Raw genomic sequence first — 16,775 nt, 5'->3', positions numbered from 1 at the left:
CATATTTTAACACCAGGAAAAGGCACTTTATGCCAGATGCAACATCAAAGACAGGGGAAATGGGGACATAAATCTAACTGATCTCATCTCTGTAAGGGTGCTTGAAATGGGTAAAATAAGGAATTAATTGAACTTCACTTCAAGCAGTATGGATTTTTTTCTTTTGTTTACACCTATATTTTCCTTCTATTCCCTGTGCTGGTTACTACTACTTGGTAATACCATGGCCAAGCAATTTAAGTCATTCTACTTTATATAGAGATGTAAAAAATAAGACTGATGGTGACATGTAAGAGTAAACCAAAATAGCAGAAGCTTTATATAGCCTTCAGATGAGGAGGTGGTATTTTAACTATATTAGCAGTTTGCATGGTCAAGTCTAAAAGATCCATGAATGCTGAATCCCACAGAATTAGGTATCTAGTTGTAAATTCAGAGAAACATCAACAAAAAAAAGTAAAACTCAGCCTTCTTTTAGGGCTCATTCATCAGTGATAGTGTCTGGAATGTAAGCTGATAATATCAGGTGAACTCAGTTGTTTAGGGGGTGTAAAACTGGTTTTCTAACAGAGAAAGAATCAGAATATTTGTTCAAAAGTGTTGGAAAATGTTTGGTGGTTTTTTTCTTAATAAGCTTTCATTTTAATACCACAAAGAATGGGAAACGAAAACATTTGCATTTTGCTACTTTGTAGATTATTTTTAGTTATAATTAACTTGGAACAAATTAATAAACTGTACTTCAGAGTGCTTTAGACTAATAGTATGGAAAACTTTACTGAGCAGCTTGAATTACCCATTTTAAATATTGGCTGTGGCAGGTGGTGGTATTTTTTTTTTTTTTCCTTGGGTGGACATTTGTTAACAGAGATTTTTGCATTAACCACCACCTTGTGCCCCAGAAAATGCGCAGCAGTTTATTTCTAGCTCCTGTGCAGTAAAAGAGGGGGAAATATACATGCAAACAGATGAGCATGTGTGTGGAAGGAAATAGGGTAGTCCAATAGTCCATCCCCTGTCAAAGGCTTACATCCCAGACACAGATGTATCATTTTTCACTCTGAAAAATGAAGGGGGTTTTTTGGTAGTATTTTCTGCTGTACTTGCCTTCCAGATCTGTAGCTCTTTTGATCCTGGCCTAATTGTTTTGATCCTTGGTTTACTATTACTCTTCAGATAATTTTGAAATGTTTTGTAGTGGTTCTTTTAACCAAAACAATGTTCTGGCATACACGCATTTTTAATTCAAATTTGTAACTTTTATTCAACAGGATGACAATCTAATGGATGTCTTGCAGTTGCTTGTTGCTCTGATGTCAGAGCATCCCAGTTCTATGATCCCTGCTTTTGATCAGAGGAATGGATTACAGTAAGTTTGAATTTTGTAAGTGGGCAAAAGGAAATAGTATTTTGACCATACTGTTGCTTGCTAGAATTCCCATGAAATCTGAAAGGTCCTCGTCAGTGTATGTGTTGCAATCTTAGATTCTTCATCTTGGGAGATTTTTGTGCCCAGGTGTTCTTTTGAGAGGAGGTGATGTTGGATTTATTATCCAAGAGGTCTTTTTTTTTTAATGTTTCCAAGCTGTCAGTCACACTTAAACAGGTAGCGATCAATTTGAGTTAGTCTATACATTGATGTTAAGTCTTCATCTACTAGCGCTTAGTCTTTAGCTTCCCATTCTTACATGTGTTTTAGAACTGAAAGTGAGCTGATGAAAATTGCTTCAGATTTCTTCTGATCTTTGTTAGCTTTCATTCCTTTTTTTAAATGTGTAAAGCACTGTGGCACTTTTGCAGAAGAAACCTTTTATTTGTTTAAATATAGCACTTTGTGGTATGAATTGTTCACAATCTCTTTTTCCCAACAAACAGAAAAACACTGTTTAACACTATTGTGAGAGAAAAGTAGGGAAAGTAAACAGTAAAAGCACAAGAGAAGATCTGCTAGAAAAGACTAAGTTATGACTCTGATTTTGTGTTGTGGCTCTCAGAGGGTGGTCACATGATTGAACTTTTCTAATGTAAAATGAACCTGCCTGGACATGGTGGGGAAAAAACTGGAACAGGCAAACAAATGTAAGAACTATTCCTAGAAGGGTATGTGGAGTAGTAATTCTCTCACTGTGTAAAGGCAGAGTCTCATTTCATACATTTTGTTGCACCTATTGGTTAACCCCTATTTATACATGTATTTTTTTTTCAGTCGCCCTTTCTCAAGAGACAGCATTCAGGCACATTCATAATTGTTTTCTCCCCTTTTTAGTGTTGGGCTGATTTTTTTTTTTTTACCCATTTTCTTCAGCTTTGACTTCATTTGTATGGTAATGTATTATGCTATGGGAAACTAATAAAAACTCTAAATAATAAAATATTTGAATGTCACGTTGGGTCTCCAATGCAATATGTTTGTTTTTATTTAACAACTGGCAGTAGACATTTTCTTTTTTATTAACTAGTATATGGGCAAGTCAGTGTGAATAGTGAGTCCACAGTGAGAAATCACTTCGTTTTCCTGTCTCATTTGTTACATTCCTTGCTCCTGTATCGTCTCCAGTCACTTAACGGGTTGTTTCTATGCTTATTGATACACCTACTTTTTGCAGTTAAAACACCATATTCTTGAAATTAAAAAATAATTTTACAAAGCTTTATAAATACTTGGAGCTTTTTAATAATTAAAAATTTAAAAGTAACCAATCTACTGAAGGAAGTGGTAAGTGTAAGGAAATAGGTATTTTTCCTATGCAATTAGGTAACCCTCATACTGTTCTGTTAAGACAAGCGGGGAAATGGATTATATTGCTTGAATGGACATTGTGTCATGGGCTTGCTCATTTGTTTGATTCTATAGTTGCTGTGGCTGCAGCTTTCTCTAGGATAAGTTATTTGTTATAGATAACTGCTTTTAATGACTCCTGGGTTCTCACTTAAGTTCTAGTATAGAACTAGATTTTTTTTTTTTTTTTGTCTTAGTTTAGGTGTCCTGGGTAATATTTTTAGTTATGTAAAAGTGAAGGAATATATAACTAGTGATGAGTTCTTAGTTGTGTATAGATAAGGCCTAAAAACTTGAATAAGTCCTTTGAACTGTTTACAACTGGCTGATCTAAAATGTGGTATTGTAACATGGGCTATTTTTGGAAAGACTCAAGAATCATTGAAATTAGATCCCCCTCCCCCAAAGTGATTCAAATTTCCTCAAAAATTTACTCAGAAAATATTCACAGTGAAGGCCGAGTACTGTGCCTTCTGTTCCAATACAATTTCATGGAACATTAGGAAATTAATCTTTCCTTTTTTTCAGAGAGAGCTTGGTAGTCTGTGTAGGTGTAAGCTAAATGATGTTTCACAAATTCAAAGATCTGTCCAAGACCATGAACCATAGCCCAACTGAAATCAGATAGTGACGTGGTCATAAGCACTTTGCTGTCTAAAAGTAAGCAATGAATGAAATTAGATGTAACTCATAAGTAATACATTTAGATGTCTCATGTTTTTATGGGAGATCTACAAGGATCAAAAACTTGCATTTGTTATTCTTCACATTGACAGAAGGCCCATATTAGAATTTTTCACTGTGTAAATAAACTTCATTTAATAAAAGATTAAGCTGTAATGTACTGCAAATAAATGTTTGAGAAGTTGAGATTAAATACGAGTCCGATTTATTTTTATTTGGGGAGCGGAAGGCATAGATACACGTGACGAGATGTGTGTAGTATTACAGATTAAATTGGTAATGTCAAATATATTTAAGGTTACTGGACACTTCCCACTGTAAGACTGTACTTCCAATTGTTTATTAATTTACCAGACTTTCATCAGCTACATTGACACTTTCCTTGCTGTGTTTGTTACACTCTCATTTTCTTTTTTGGGAAAACTTCAGCTAGAACTGTTCAGCTGGTTAAGTCTAGTACTTTGCTACAGACATGCCCCTTGCTCCCTTCAGCTTTCTTCTTAAACCTTCTTAGTGGAGAATCATAAGTGGGTGTAGAGCATAATCGTAAGGAGGTGAAAAGCAGAAACCAATGTAGGTGAAACGAGAAGAATGGCTCCTGTCTTGGTGTCTTCCTCTGTCTCTGCTGAGGGAGCAACAGAGTGCACAGGTGTCAAGTATTTGTGCTAGTAATAAATCCCACTCCATATATGGCTATTCCTATGCAGCCACATTTATACTAAGACAATTGCTTGCTTAGTTTTCTGGTTAAAATGTCAGATTAAGAGAGTTCTCAATACAGGAATTATAGTAGCCTTTCACAGCATGTTTTATGTATTGATGTTTGGGAGATACTTAAATTTGATTAAAAAATCTCTAAATGTAATTCTAAAATGTGAAATTACAAACTATTGTGCCATTAACAGAAATATCATGCTGGTTTTTGTCGCCTTATTAATAGTCATTCTTTTAAATTAGGCTCAGATACAAATTTATTTGCACTCTACTGCAGTTAATTTGTCATTCCAAAAATTGCTGTGTATTTCACCTATTTTAGGAAGCCTTGTCTTTTCTGCACTTAGGGTTGTCTACAAGCTTTTAGCATCACAAAGTGAAGGCATCAGGGTGCAAGCTCTAAAAGTGATGGGATATTTCTTAAAGCATCTCGCTCCAAAGTAAGTACTGGTTTAGGTCTTTAAACACCTCCCCCCCCCCCCCCCCCCCCCCCCCCCCTTAAAAATCGGTTCCTTGGAACCAGTTCATGATCTGGATAGGGATGCAAGGAACATGGATGTAGCTAGACTGCGTGCATTGTGGTTTCTAGAGCAGCTTGAAAACAAAAGAATGATGATGGGATAACACTGAAGGAAAAAAGGTTAGGCTGTGACACATACATGCCATATGTTCTTTTGTGTATATATTATTTGGTGTGTATATATATGCATGTATGTATGTAAAATTAAAAAAAAAAAACTATATTGGAGGTTGATCACTAAATATGCTTCACTGAATAGGAGCTACTGTTCTTTAAGTACCCTTCAATTTGTCATTAATACATTTCTGGTGTGGTGGAATTACTTGTTATTGGCAACTGGTGTCCAGGCATTATTGCTTCCTTACCAAGTTCATTTAATACTTACTTGCAGTATGGCTGCCTGCTTTTTAAAGTGGTCTTTTTCCATAATTCCACTGAAATCAGCAGCAAGAATTAGACTGGTGAGATTGAACCCCGTGTTACTTACTGACAACTAGATTTAATATGTCTCAAGTTGACTACAATAGTAGATAACTGTTGAGATCGCTGTCCATGGTTGTATTTTTGAGTGAAATGAGGACAAAGATGCCCTTTCCTTAGTGTTTATCAAGAAATCCCTAAGGGTGTGTTTCAGCTTTTTGGGCCCATGGGTGAGTGGAGTGCATTTATGGAAGAAAGTTAGCTGTCTTCTGTCTGTCTTCAGGGAATGACTTGTCCTTTCAGAATTTGAATCCTTGCCCTTTTCCTTAACCAAAAGTGAAAGACTTGAGGAACAAAAAGAAAAAGATGTTTCCAGTGATTTCATATTTCTTGAGGCATACTTCTTAAACTTCTTTTTTCACCCCTAAAGCAAGATGAATACATAAGTTTATTTTATCTTTCTGTACTGTTTTAGGAGAAAAGCTGAAGTCATGCTTGGACATGGATTGTTCTCTTTGTTGGCTGAAAGGCTGATGCTTCAGACAAGCTTAATCACCATGACCACATACAATGTCCTATTTGAGGTAGTAATATACTGTAGTTAGGATCCAATCTTCCTAATTACTTGTAAGACATTGTTAGAAAATTACTTACATATTTGTGCTGATATGTTCCAGATGACATTAAACCTTAGCGTGATGCCCGAGTGCTGCTTTTTTTTTTTTTTAAAAGCTCACTACTTGAGATTTCCACCCCCCCATCCCCCCATAACTTGGTTATGCTCATTATGAACAATTCTAGATAATGAGTAACCTGAATGTCTCAAACAGACACTCATATATATGTGGAACTTTATTATAGCAATGATCTTGTCTTATGATGATTGTTTTGGTTAGATTCAGGTTTCTCTTCCAGTGTATTTAAAATAACACTGTGCACTTAACAGAAAGCAAAAAAAGATAGTTTAGAGTAAGCTTTTAGGAACAGGATGAAATGAATTATCAAGAAAGAGAACAAGCGGGTGTTTTGGATAATTTTTAGAACCATGCTGTATGAAGGATGTATCCAACTATTTTTTAGTAAGCTGTCTTTATGAATATTGATATGGCATCTTCTTCTTTCTTGCTAGATTCTGACTGAACAGATTTGCACTCAAGTGATACATAAACAACATCCTGACCCAGATTCAACAGTGAAGATACAAAATCCTCGTAAGAATGGCGTACACTTCTATATGCTACCATAAGAAAAGTCTGCTCTAAAAAAAAACACACGAGAAAGCTTATTAATTACATCCACCAGTCTTAATTCTGACCTCAGTTTTACATAGTCTTTCATACAAAAGGAAGGATAATGTGCATTTAGTTGGAGTTATTTAGGAAGTATGTCTCTATAGCTTTTGAAAGACGTTTTATGTGTCTGAATGTGTATGTAGTTCATAACTCACCATTTTTGGCTGTGCAGTCATGTTATGAAATGGTTTTTCAAGACTTGCATGCACAGGATACTTTGATTTAATACATGTTAAGGTTCCAGCAAAATTCCAATTGCATTATTTAGTGATGTCAGACTACATTACCTGAAATATGGAAACAGCCTTCATCTTAAATTACATTCAGTACAACAATGCTAGATGCAAAGTAGGAGAAATGTATCTGTTCACTGTTTTGGTTAGCTTACTTTATGGGAAATATCTTGATATGAAACTTTAGATGTCTTTTGGACTAAGAGAAAATACTGATCTCCTTTCCTGAATTGTATGCATTACTAATGTGCTCTGTATATAATACAATGGACTTATGATAGCTTTGGGAGTTCGTGGGGTTTTTTTTGTTTGTTTGTTTTTTTCTTTTTTTTTTTTTTTCTGGAGAAATAATAGATTTTTCACTTTCATAGCTGCTTTGTCATTAAATGTAGGTCATAGTTGTGGGTTTCCTTCATGTGGAAAGTGGGGGAACAGAAAGGAAAGCAAAGCAGATACAGAGGAAAGAAATCTGGTTGCAGTATGCTATTTGTCTTCTAGTAAATCTGTATGAGCAAGAGATGTGAGGAGATTTCTGTTACTTTCTCTTAAGATTTTTGAAGTTGGCAGTCACTGCAGTGGTTAATACAGATTATTTGTAGTGTGAGGTGTGAGTCTGGAATTATCTAGGTCTAGTAGGAAGTGACTTCTAGAGTACCTTTTTTTAGATCAGTGCTAATATTATCAAATAAGGAATTTCTCCTTACAAGGTGAACTGAAACTATCACAGTGCCCATGTTCAAATTGCACCTTAATTTATTTACAAAGTTGTTTTTTTTTTTTTTAAAGTAACAAGAAGAGTGACTGCCCCACTGCTTCAAAACTAGAAAGTACCCACAATTTTGACTGTCTCCTAAAAATACAGAGAACATTATGCTCATAAGAGATGAAATTTTGTATCAGGAAGGTTTTGTCCCCTTTCTCAAACATTTTTTTGTAACAGAAATTGTTAAGTATAATCAGAAGTGTTCACATTCTTCAAAAACTCAGGTAGAGCAAAATCAATGCACTTTTCTCATATATTGATTTATAATGGATGCATTATATTGTATTACGTGAACTTCCTTAGAAAAAGGTTCTGACAGATTCTGATAGCTTGTCATTTGTGATGCAGTTACTTTTGTGTTGCTTAAACCTGGTAATTCAAAAATTTTTCAGAATAATTTAACTTCGATTCCATTTTCTTCAGCTGTGTAGGCTTACAAATCCCCCTGATGGTGACCAGGTTTGAGAAGTCTTGGGAGAAGGGATTTGTATTAGTTACACCTTCTACTGAAATAGAAATGTGCTTTTTCTCAGTATAAAACTTTTTTATGTAGTGTCACTTTTCTTGTACTAACAATATTGGAAGATGTCCTGTATTGTACACTGTGCTTAGTACTAATATTTTGATGCTCATTAACTGTTTTACAGAGATTTTGAAGGTTATTGCAATCCTGCTACGTAATTCTCCACAGTGTCCAGAAACTCTGGAGATTCGGAGAGCCTTTCTCTCAGATATGATTAAACTTTTTAATAACAGCAGAGAAAATAGGAGGTAAGATAGCTTGCTATATGCACATGTATACAAAGTAAGTAACAAGGTCTTCTAGTAAATTAGAGTCATTAAGCAGATACGGCTTCATTGCTGTTCAGCAAATTCTATACTCCAGTATAGTCTTCAATATGTAAAATTAGAGAAGATTGCACATAGCATTTGTCTTAAACATGTGAAATCCTGACTTAGCTTTTGTATATTTCTAAGATATATTTTGAAATTTGATTAAATAGCATGTGTGTATTTTGCAGGAGCTTGTTACAGTGCTCTGTCTGGCAGGAGTGGATGCTTTCCCTTTGCTGTTTTAATCCAAAGACTTCTGAGGAACAGAAGATAACTGAGATGGTGTATACCATATTTCGAATTTTGCTCTACCATGCAATCAGATACGAGTGGGGTGGTTGGCGTGTTTGGGTAGATACACTGTCGATCACACATTCAAAGGTGAGTGCCTGAGATAGTTGGGAAATTTTGTTGTGCTGTGTAATTAGATTTAGAGCCTTAAAGTGCTGTATCATACAGTGAGATAGTCTTGAAGTGAAGGTCAGTAATTAAAGAAAAGCCCAGTGTTTGTATCTGTTACTGGGCATAACTTTCAAGTATTTGTCAATTAAATGTTAATTTTGTTGTTTGAACAAAAATCTTTTTTTATTGTTGCTCAAATTGTGATGGTGTTAGTTTATACTGCAAATGGCACATATTTTCAAAAATGAGATAATCAAATTTCGGGAGCATTTCTGAAAAATTTTAGTGCTGGTTTTGGTTTTTAGTAACGGCATGAACACAAGGTGGCGCACCATATCTATTCATAAACAAAAATACCTTTTAGTAACATGAAAAGGCTGTAAAACAAACCAGTAAAAAGCAAAGAAATCAAAGTTAAGACAGATGCTTCAGCTGTTAAGCTGTCATGGAGTACAGGGTGAGAACGCAAATCCTTGCGGTATGAATGAGACTATTACCCTGCATTATTCTTCAGTCTGATTTCTTCTTGTTGTTACAACCAGAATTATATCATAGAAGTCACTAGTGGATCTTCAAACAAGGCACAGTAGTATAAAAGATAAGTGCCCTGCCTTATTCTGAACAAAAGAGTGAGGCCAGTGTGGGCCTCATAATTATTCTGGTTTATCAGAAATATTTACCTAAGATGAATTAAATTATAAATTGTATATTTCTAAATGTGTGCAACCTAACCATGCAAAAAGGACATCTGTGAATCCTAGAGATCACTTTACGATTCTAAGGAATTGTTAGCATTGATTTTGTATGATTTTTTTTTCTCAAAAGAAGTCAGTCTCTGCATACAGCAAGAATACTGTTATTTTGCAGCTCTGTTCGTTTATTGCATTCAGAGCTCAATGGTGGATTATTGGGCTATGGGGAGACAAATGCAGAAATCTATATAATAAAAGTGTGTGAAATAATATCATTAGTCACTTAGCTAAATGGAATCCAGGTGCAAAGAATCCAGGGCCAAATTTTAACCCTTACAGAGATCACATTTTAGTTGTTGAAATAGCCTTAATCTTCTTTTGTGTTGGCTCTGCAGTCTTCAAAAAACCTGTTTCCTCTTTTCCACCCAAGATGCAGAGGCCGTGGGTAGAGTAGATTGTACAATGGCAAGCTGTAGCCAGAGTAAAGATCCCTAATGTGCTTTTATAGAAACTGGCATAATTTAAAGCATTTCTGTGATTGCTGGGAACTGTTGGGGAACTGTCTCTGGGGAAAGATGGAGAGGTGACTGAAGGAAGGCCACCTTTCTACCTCTATTGTACAGAGCTTTGGTGTACTGAATTTCAAAATTATCTAGCACATTATCTTCTAAGCTGTAGTTCTATTTTTAGACTGTTTTGTAAGATAATGTAATGTCAGAAATCTCATTTAAACAGCTTCTATGTCAAAATGATTATATGGATTTTTGGTCACTATCTTCAGTGACTTAATGTGGCTAATCAATGGTCTAGAGTTCATAGAGGAAAAACCAAGATTTCGTTGCGATGCCACAGCAAACTGTTAAGGTAAAACAAGAACGGTTTTAGAAAATACTAAAAAATTGAGGTACAGATAATGTTACTTTTAGGCCTTTTTTTTTTTTTTTTTTTTTGGAAGGCTATATGTTTTTGTGCAATACCATAGTGAATGAGAAAATTGTGTGCTTCACTCTTTTGTTTCTCACTTTTGGTTCCTGGCGTGCTGGTGTAGTGAGGTGTCCCTGGTTGTAGAGGTAACTTCCTGTGTCAGTTTTCCCAAGTTTAACTTTGTTGGCTTTCAGGTCAATATGTAAGGACTGTTCGCTCTTCCAGCCTACTTCAGAGGAAGTTGAACAATGGCAAGGTTAGAAATGTGTGAATGTGGGCAGAGGTAGGAGCAGAATGGTGTTGTAATTTTGAAGGAATCATAAAGGAGTTCAGTTTATTTAGACGGTGTTGCTAATATGATCCAGTTCCAGAAGCCTAAACAAAAACGATTAAACAACAAAAGCACCCAGAAACTAACTTAACAATAGTGATATGAATGATGATGCAGTAATCAAGGATTTGCAAATTGGATTTTTTCACCTTTATTATGCATTTGCCACTTGAACTTTTTTTATAAATAATACATGCAATTTATGCAACTAGTAGTATAATGCTAGATGATGTTTCATAACTATCTTTTAATTACATAGGCATAAATTAGGATAAATCAGAAAAAAAAGTTCTTTGTGGTAAAACATTACTAATAAGTTGAAAATGTCCTTATAAACTGGTATTAATATCTAATGATAATGAATTTTTAATCCCTCTAATTTTACTGGTTTTGAAGGTTCTTGTATACTGTTATACCAATATATATAGATTCACATATAACATAGTGTAGACATAATTCAGTGGGCAAACTGTTCGATGCTAAGTGCATCTCAGATGTTTTTGATTTCTAGCATGCTTTCAAAGTAATGTGGGAATTATGGGAACAAAAATATTTCCTTAACATTGCTAAGAGAATAACCAATTTGTGTTTTTATTATTTCATCTCTAATTGTATTGGGTTACTGCTTATTTTTCCTTTTTACAACCCTTCGCACCATTCTTGCCACTAATTTATAACACCGTTCTATGATAAAGAACTAGTATATAAAGGACTAGTGTTACAGAATTGGATAGGTTTTGCAGAGCTACACATCAAGATACATGCAGCTGCTATAAAAAGCCAAAGAAACTCAATTGCAATTTTATTGTCCAGTTTGATAGATTTCCTGCCACCTTTGTAGCAGGGAAGCTGTTTGTCACTGTAACCCTCTCCTCCAACAGCTGCACAACGTTTTATAAGCAGCAATGGCTTTTCTAGCATAATTGTACTACATTGGTTTCCTTGCACTCAGAATTTAGAAGGTATGTGTAACCTTTTTAAAGCCAAAATTCTTAGTATTACTCAGGTACTTTGCTCATTTCCATATTACGTTTTTTGATGTTTTCCAAATATTAACACAGTGTACACAAAGATGTTTAATCTGTGGCTTCTAGTTCGACAAAAATGTTAATGAAAAAATTAAATCACAACTCCAGTTTGTTCTAACCGGCCAGTGCTGAATTTATAATATCATCTAAGAACTCCTATTTTTTTAAACATTGTAACCATGCTAGCTAGGCGTTAGATTTTATCTGTCTAGCCATGTTACTTTGTAAAAAGGACGAATGATTTGGGGGTTAATAATAGGAAACAAGTAAAGAACGGTGGACAACTTGCCTTTTTGACCTTTCGGCTTCCCCAAGTTTTAAAAGAATATAGTGATTTACACAGTATGATACAGTCCTAAATTAACGGAATGTTTTAAACTACTGGGAAGAACTAACATTTGCTTATTTGAGGCCCTTAATATATTTTACTACTTAAAAGTTGCTTCATGTTACCATGTGATTTGGTTGAAGAGAAGATATTTGGGTAAATTCTGATTTTTTTAAAAAAATTTTTTTAGCTCAAATTTTCATTGAGTAAGAGTCAAATGTTAATGTGTATGAGCTACAGTTTTATTGCTGTGTAAGTGGAAAATTTTGTTCACTGATCTGGATGGGAAGAAGTATAATCTTAAAACTTTAGTATTGTGACTTTAACATACGATGTATTTCTAAATAACTGTTAGTTTTCAGTCTAAGGAAGTACAGTTGTAATAAACATTGAGTGTTAAGGAAATTTGTATGTTCTTTGGTACCCTTCTCATTTAATACAGGAGAAAAAAAAAAGGTGCGCATAGCGTTTACATGTGTTATGTTTGCCTGATTTTCATCACTGTCAGATGAGGGAAAACCGGCAAAAGCAGCAAAGATTAAGTGGTGGAGGAGTTAATATATGATGGCAATTTAAAAACTAATTTGCAGAGAAGTGAACATGGCTCAGTAGTTTTAGGAAGTAACAGGCCATCAGGATCTCTTGAGTCCAAATCCCATTGGCATTCATGAGTTCTTGAGGATGTTTTTGCCTCCATTTTTTCTCCCTATCTTGAAGAAGGTAGGGTCTGATATGTGCAGGCATTTTTAGCTCTAGGGCATTTTGAAGGCTTCAGATGTTCTTCAGTCCTCTGAAAAGTGTATCTGCATTTCTGTGAGGGGAAGCAGAGGTAGCTAGCCACTACTGCAGTTTTTTAGTTTTCAATTGTGTGATGCCCATTCTATCAATGAAGCAAAGCTGGGGGAGATGCAAATTAAGTAGCACACTTGAAATGCTTAAATATGGAGTTCATTCTTATGGTATAAAGAACTATTTATAAAAAAATTATTGCTTATTCTAGATAGAAATGATTCTCGGGGGGTCACCTGACTTAAGGAGAGAAGGAGGAACTTGGAGACTAGAATATGCAGCCTCCTTTAAAGCTGTGTGCCCTCCAAGATGTGGTGTTATGATGCAATCCTTCACCTTTTTCTAGGTGTTTCCTTGTTACAGCTTCTTTTTGTAGTAGGTGTGTGGGAAGGCTTTTCCTGATCAATGCCTCTGAGGAGAAGAAAGTATTTTCATTATTCAGCAGGTAGAATAATCAGAAGGAGGGATCTGTACCACTGATGGACTCTTATGCATGCAGCATGTATGGTTAATTGGGAGCTCCTCCATCTCATTATTCATTCAGTTTGAATGAGTGGAATGTCATGATTAAAGCTGCAGGATGCTAAAATTTGACTAATTCAAACTGAAAGAAAAGTGTGAAATGGGGGATAAGAATAGAGTGAGCAAGTTAAACTGAGAATTTATGAAGCTGCACAGAAGCCTTAAAAGAAGAGTGTAACAGAGATTTGCTCTGGTTGAGAAGTGCCAGAGGTCTCAAAAAGAAGAAATGGGGAAACATTTGCAGTGGAAAGAACTGATGCATAAAGAGGCAAACAGCTATGAGAGAGTCTTCCTAAGCAAAAATGACCTGAAGAGGCAATGGATTCTCATCTGTATAACTTAGTATAAAAATCATTGGAAGATGGGACCTGTGTCTGCAGCCTCAAGAATTGTTAGTGGCCTCCTTTGCTGTTGCTGCAGAGTTTGAGGCAAACCTCCTCCATACTTGCTGCCACCTGTGTGCAGGTTGTGGCTGTGTTGTGTCTGTGGAGACTGAACTGGGCCTCTGGGCCATGAGTTGAAATGATGGATGTAGAGTCTCTGCTACAGGGCTGCCAACAACACGTGAGACATTGGAAAAGGATGGCCCAAGAGAGAAGTGCACAAGACTGATAGCTGGGTATTATGACAGTGCAGAGTGGTAAACACTGAATTTAGTTACAACACGTTTTTGTTAATAACTAAATATCAAATGTGCACAAGGCAGAATTTGGCAGTCTACTGAACTGTAGGAATGGTGGCAGGGATTGGGATAGGGAGGAAATATATACCTTGAGAGGATAATGTGCTCGTGTCTGGCAATTTAAACAAATTAAAAACAATAGCTGCATTAGTGAAAATGAGCAAATACATGTTTGGTATGCTGTTTCAATTTAGTATTGTATGGTGATGTAACAGTAAGCTGTACCTTGACTTGATTTGAAAATAAAAAGCTGCCAACGTACATAAAATTATCTCTCGGATAAGCAAAGACTTTCATGAATTGTACTGACTAGTATTTGCTTTCTTATCCTAGAAATTATTTGCATGGATATTTTTTGCTCAAACTGAGGAGTATTGCTACTTAGATGAAAATGCAGGATGCAGGAACATGCAATGTCTTGATACAGTGGTTTTCTTTTTTTCTTTCCTCCCCCCTTGTGTGTCAGTGAAATTTTTTTTGGTGGAAGCTTAGACTCCTTCTAGAAACTTCTTTTATGTAGTGTCCTGCATACTATATGTTAATTTGCTTTTCTTAGTTTTCTTCTGTGAACCACTCAGAAATAACCCAGAGATTCCTCAGGTCAGTGTGTTACAGACTGTAAGTCAGTGTATGGTGCACACAGTACCTCTGTATCTTTTGCTTCACTGAACTGAAAATTAGGTTTGATATCTTCAGATATGGGTGCCTGCCATCTAAACAAACCTGGTTTTGTTTAGAGATTAGTTTCCACTTTTGAGCTGTTAGTGTTGCTAGAAGAGAAGTGGAAAAACATGTCAATAAAGTCCTTGTTAAGATTTAAAAAGTTGTAATGCTTTCTGGAATTATGAAGAGTTTATTGATGGTGTCAGCAGCCCAGCAGCTAGTTTGCACTGAGCAGACTCTATAAGGAAATGGCAACACTATATAACTGTCTGACTTGTCTGACAGACATTCCCTTCCTCTCTTTACTGTACAAAATTGCCCACCTGATAATGAAAAAAAGGACAAAATCTTAATGTATAGTTAAAATATTTTCCCTATGTTCTTTAATGTAAATGTCAATCATCTTAACCTTTTTCATTGCTGTATGCTAATATTTCTCCTTAGCAATTAGGAAATGTTGGATGTCAAATTAAGTTAAAATTAATGGCAGAGGCAAATGTTGCAGTTATTAGCTCACAAGTGTCTTTAACTAGTAGTGCGTAGAGATGCATTCCAAGCATTGCAAACAGCTATGGATTAACCATCAAATGATGGTGAAGATTAATGATTGGCCTTTTAGCTCACTAATTTAGAACAATTTCTAGTAATTAATTTTGTATTATCAGCTTTACAGTTGCAAATGCCTTAAGGAAAATAAAAAATTACTTAAGTACATTTAAGGTTCTTCAAGCTAACAGTTGTCTTGTAAATTGTTGCATGCTTGCAGATCCTAATGCTTAATCTTTAATACCTTTATATACTATCTCTGTCTACTTTTATTTAGTAATCATAATTTGTACTTCATTTTGCATTTTTGTGGATACTGCTTTTGTTAACCTTAGGTGTTTCCTTTGTAGGGTGTATTGTTTGGCTTTGTGAACTTGTGTGCTTTATAAATGCCATGTCATACAACGGAAGTGTGGGGGAAGAATTGTCCAGTGCCTCCATCGTAGTACCACTATTTTTTGGTTTCCTGTGAAACCAAACTACAAATTATTATAGTGAGCAGAACTGTTTATACAGGCTTGTTGAAAAGTTGGATTTTACAAAACAGCATTTCTTAAATTTGTTCTGATTTTTGTATAAACAAGAAACCCCCAGACTTATTTGCCCATAAGTTTACATTCCCCATCTGTAAAGATAAGTTTTCTGTATTCTTTTATTCTGGTTTGGGGTTGTTTTGGTTTTTTTTTTTTTGTTGTAGTAGCGATTAACAAACCTGTTAATCACAGTTGGGTTTCCAGAGTGTTGGTCTGTAATGGCTTCCAAACTGTAATCTTATCCCTGTTTCAGATGAGACTGATTGTGAAATGATATTGCATCCCTGTACCATACATTTGTATTTTTAACTGTTGACCATAGCTGGGCAAAGATCAACTTGTTGCAAACTTGTTTGCATCTCTAACGTATACAATCAGTAGAACTCATATGTGTAACTTTCAACAGTCTTAATTGGAAAAACAAAACTGCTCAGTTTGTAATTCATGATTCACATGTTAATGTTCAAAATTAATACAAATACTTGTGGTGCCTAACTGACTTGAAGGCAGCACATGTAGGTTATTAGGAAAAACAAAGCACACAGCAGGAAGCTCTCCTAAGAGACAAAAGAGAGAAAGTAGCATGGGAAGATTTTGAATAATGAATTAATAAGATAAGTATATATTGCTAGTAAATACTGGGGGGCTTTGTTGAAACAGTGGCTAGTTTTTAGATAGAATTTGGTTTTGTGATTGTTTGGATTATAAAAAAATAGGGAGTCATAGATCTAGATGAACTTTTCTTCCAGCACTGAAATTTTAAGTGTCTTTAAAATTAAATAAGAAGTTATGATGTGAAGGAAAGGGCTTGGAGGCAGGGGGACTCCGTTGTTGGCAAGGAAATAAGAACTTAAGCTATTAGAATAACTGAAACCTTGGCTATGGCACGTTTATTAATGAGGCGGTGAAATTGCTAATGAGGGACCAGAAAATTTGGAGCTTTCAGTAGCGTAATTTGAAGTATGACATGCACATAATGATCTTGTTAGGATCACAGAGATGTGGTGGGGTGGCTCCCGTGACTGGAGTGATGTAATGAAGGGATGCCAGCTCTTTACGAAGTACACACTGGGAAGATGAGGAATGGGAGCTGCCC

The 16,775-nt window shown here is 35.5% G+C and overlaps 1 protein-coding gene across 2 annotated transcripts in view; it reads left to right on the top strand.

The window, feature by feature from the left end:
- The window catches only part of LRBA (LPS responsive beige-like anchor protein), a 419,408-nt gene that overhangs the window by 59,729 nt on the left and 342,904 nt on the right, over nt 1-16,775 (top strand). For both annotated transcript variants that reach the window (XM_075709754.1, XM_075709753.1), the window contains exons 16-21: nt 1,272-1,369; nt 4,525-4,617; nt 5,593-5,701; nt 6,247-6,328; nt 8,053-8,176; nt 8,428-8,620. In XM_075709754.1, the coding sequence (XP_075565869.1) occupies nt 1,272-1,369; nt 4,525-4,617; nt 5,593-5,701; nt 6,247-6,328; nt 8,053-8,176; nt 8,428-8,620 (699 nt within the window). The remainder of the gene's footprint in view (nt 1-1,271; nt 1,370-4,524; nt 4,618-5,592; nt 5,702-6,246; nt 6,329-8,052; nt 8,177-8,427; nt 8,621-16,775) is intronic.

Source organism: Pelecanus crispus, chromosome 4 (assembly GCF_030463565.1).
Source record: "Pelecanus crispus isolate bPelCri1 chromosome 4, bPelCri1.pri, whole genome shotgun sequence".
NCBI classification, from domain to species: domain Eukaryota; kingdom Metazoa; phylum Chordata; class Aves; order Pelecaniformes; family Pelecanidae; genus Pelecanus; species Pelecanus crispus.
This window is presented reverse-complemented; position numbering and strand designations above follow the sequence as displayed.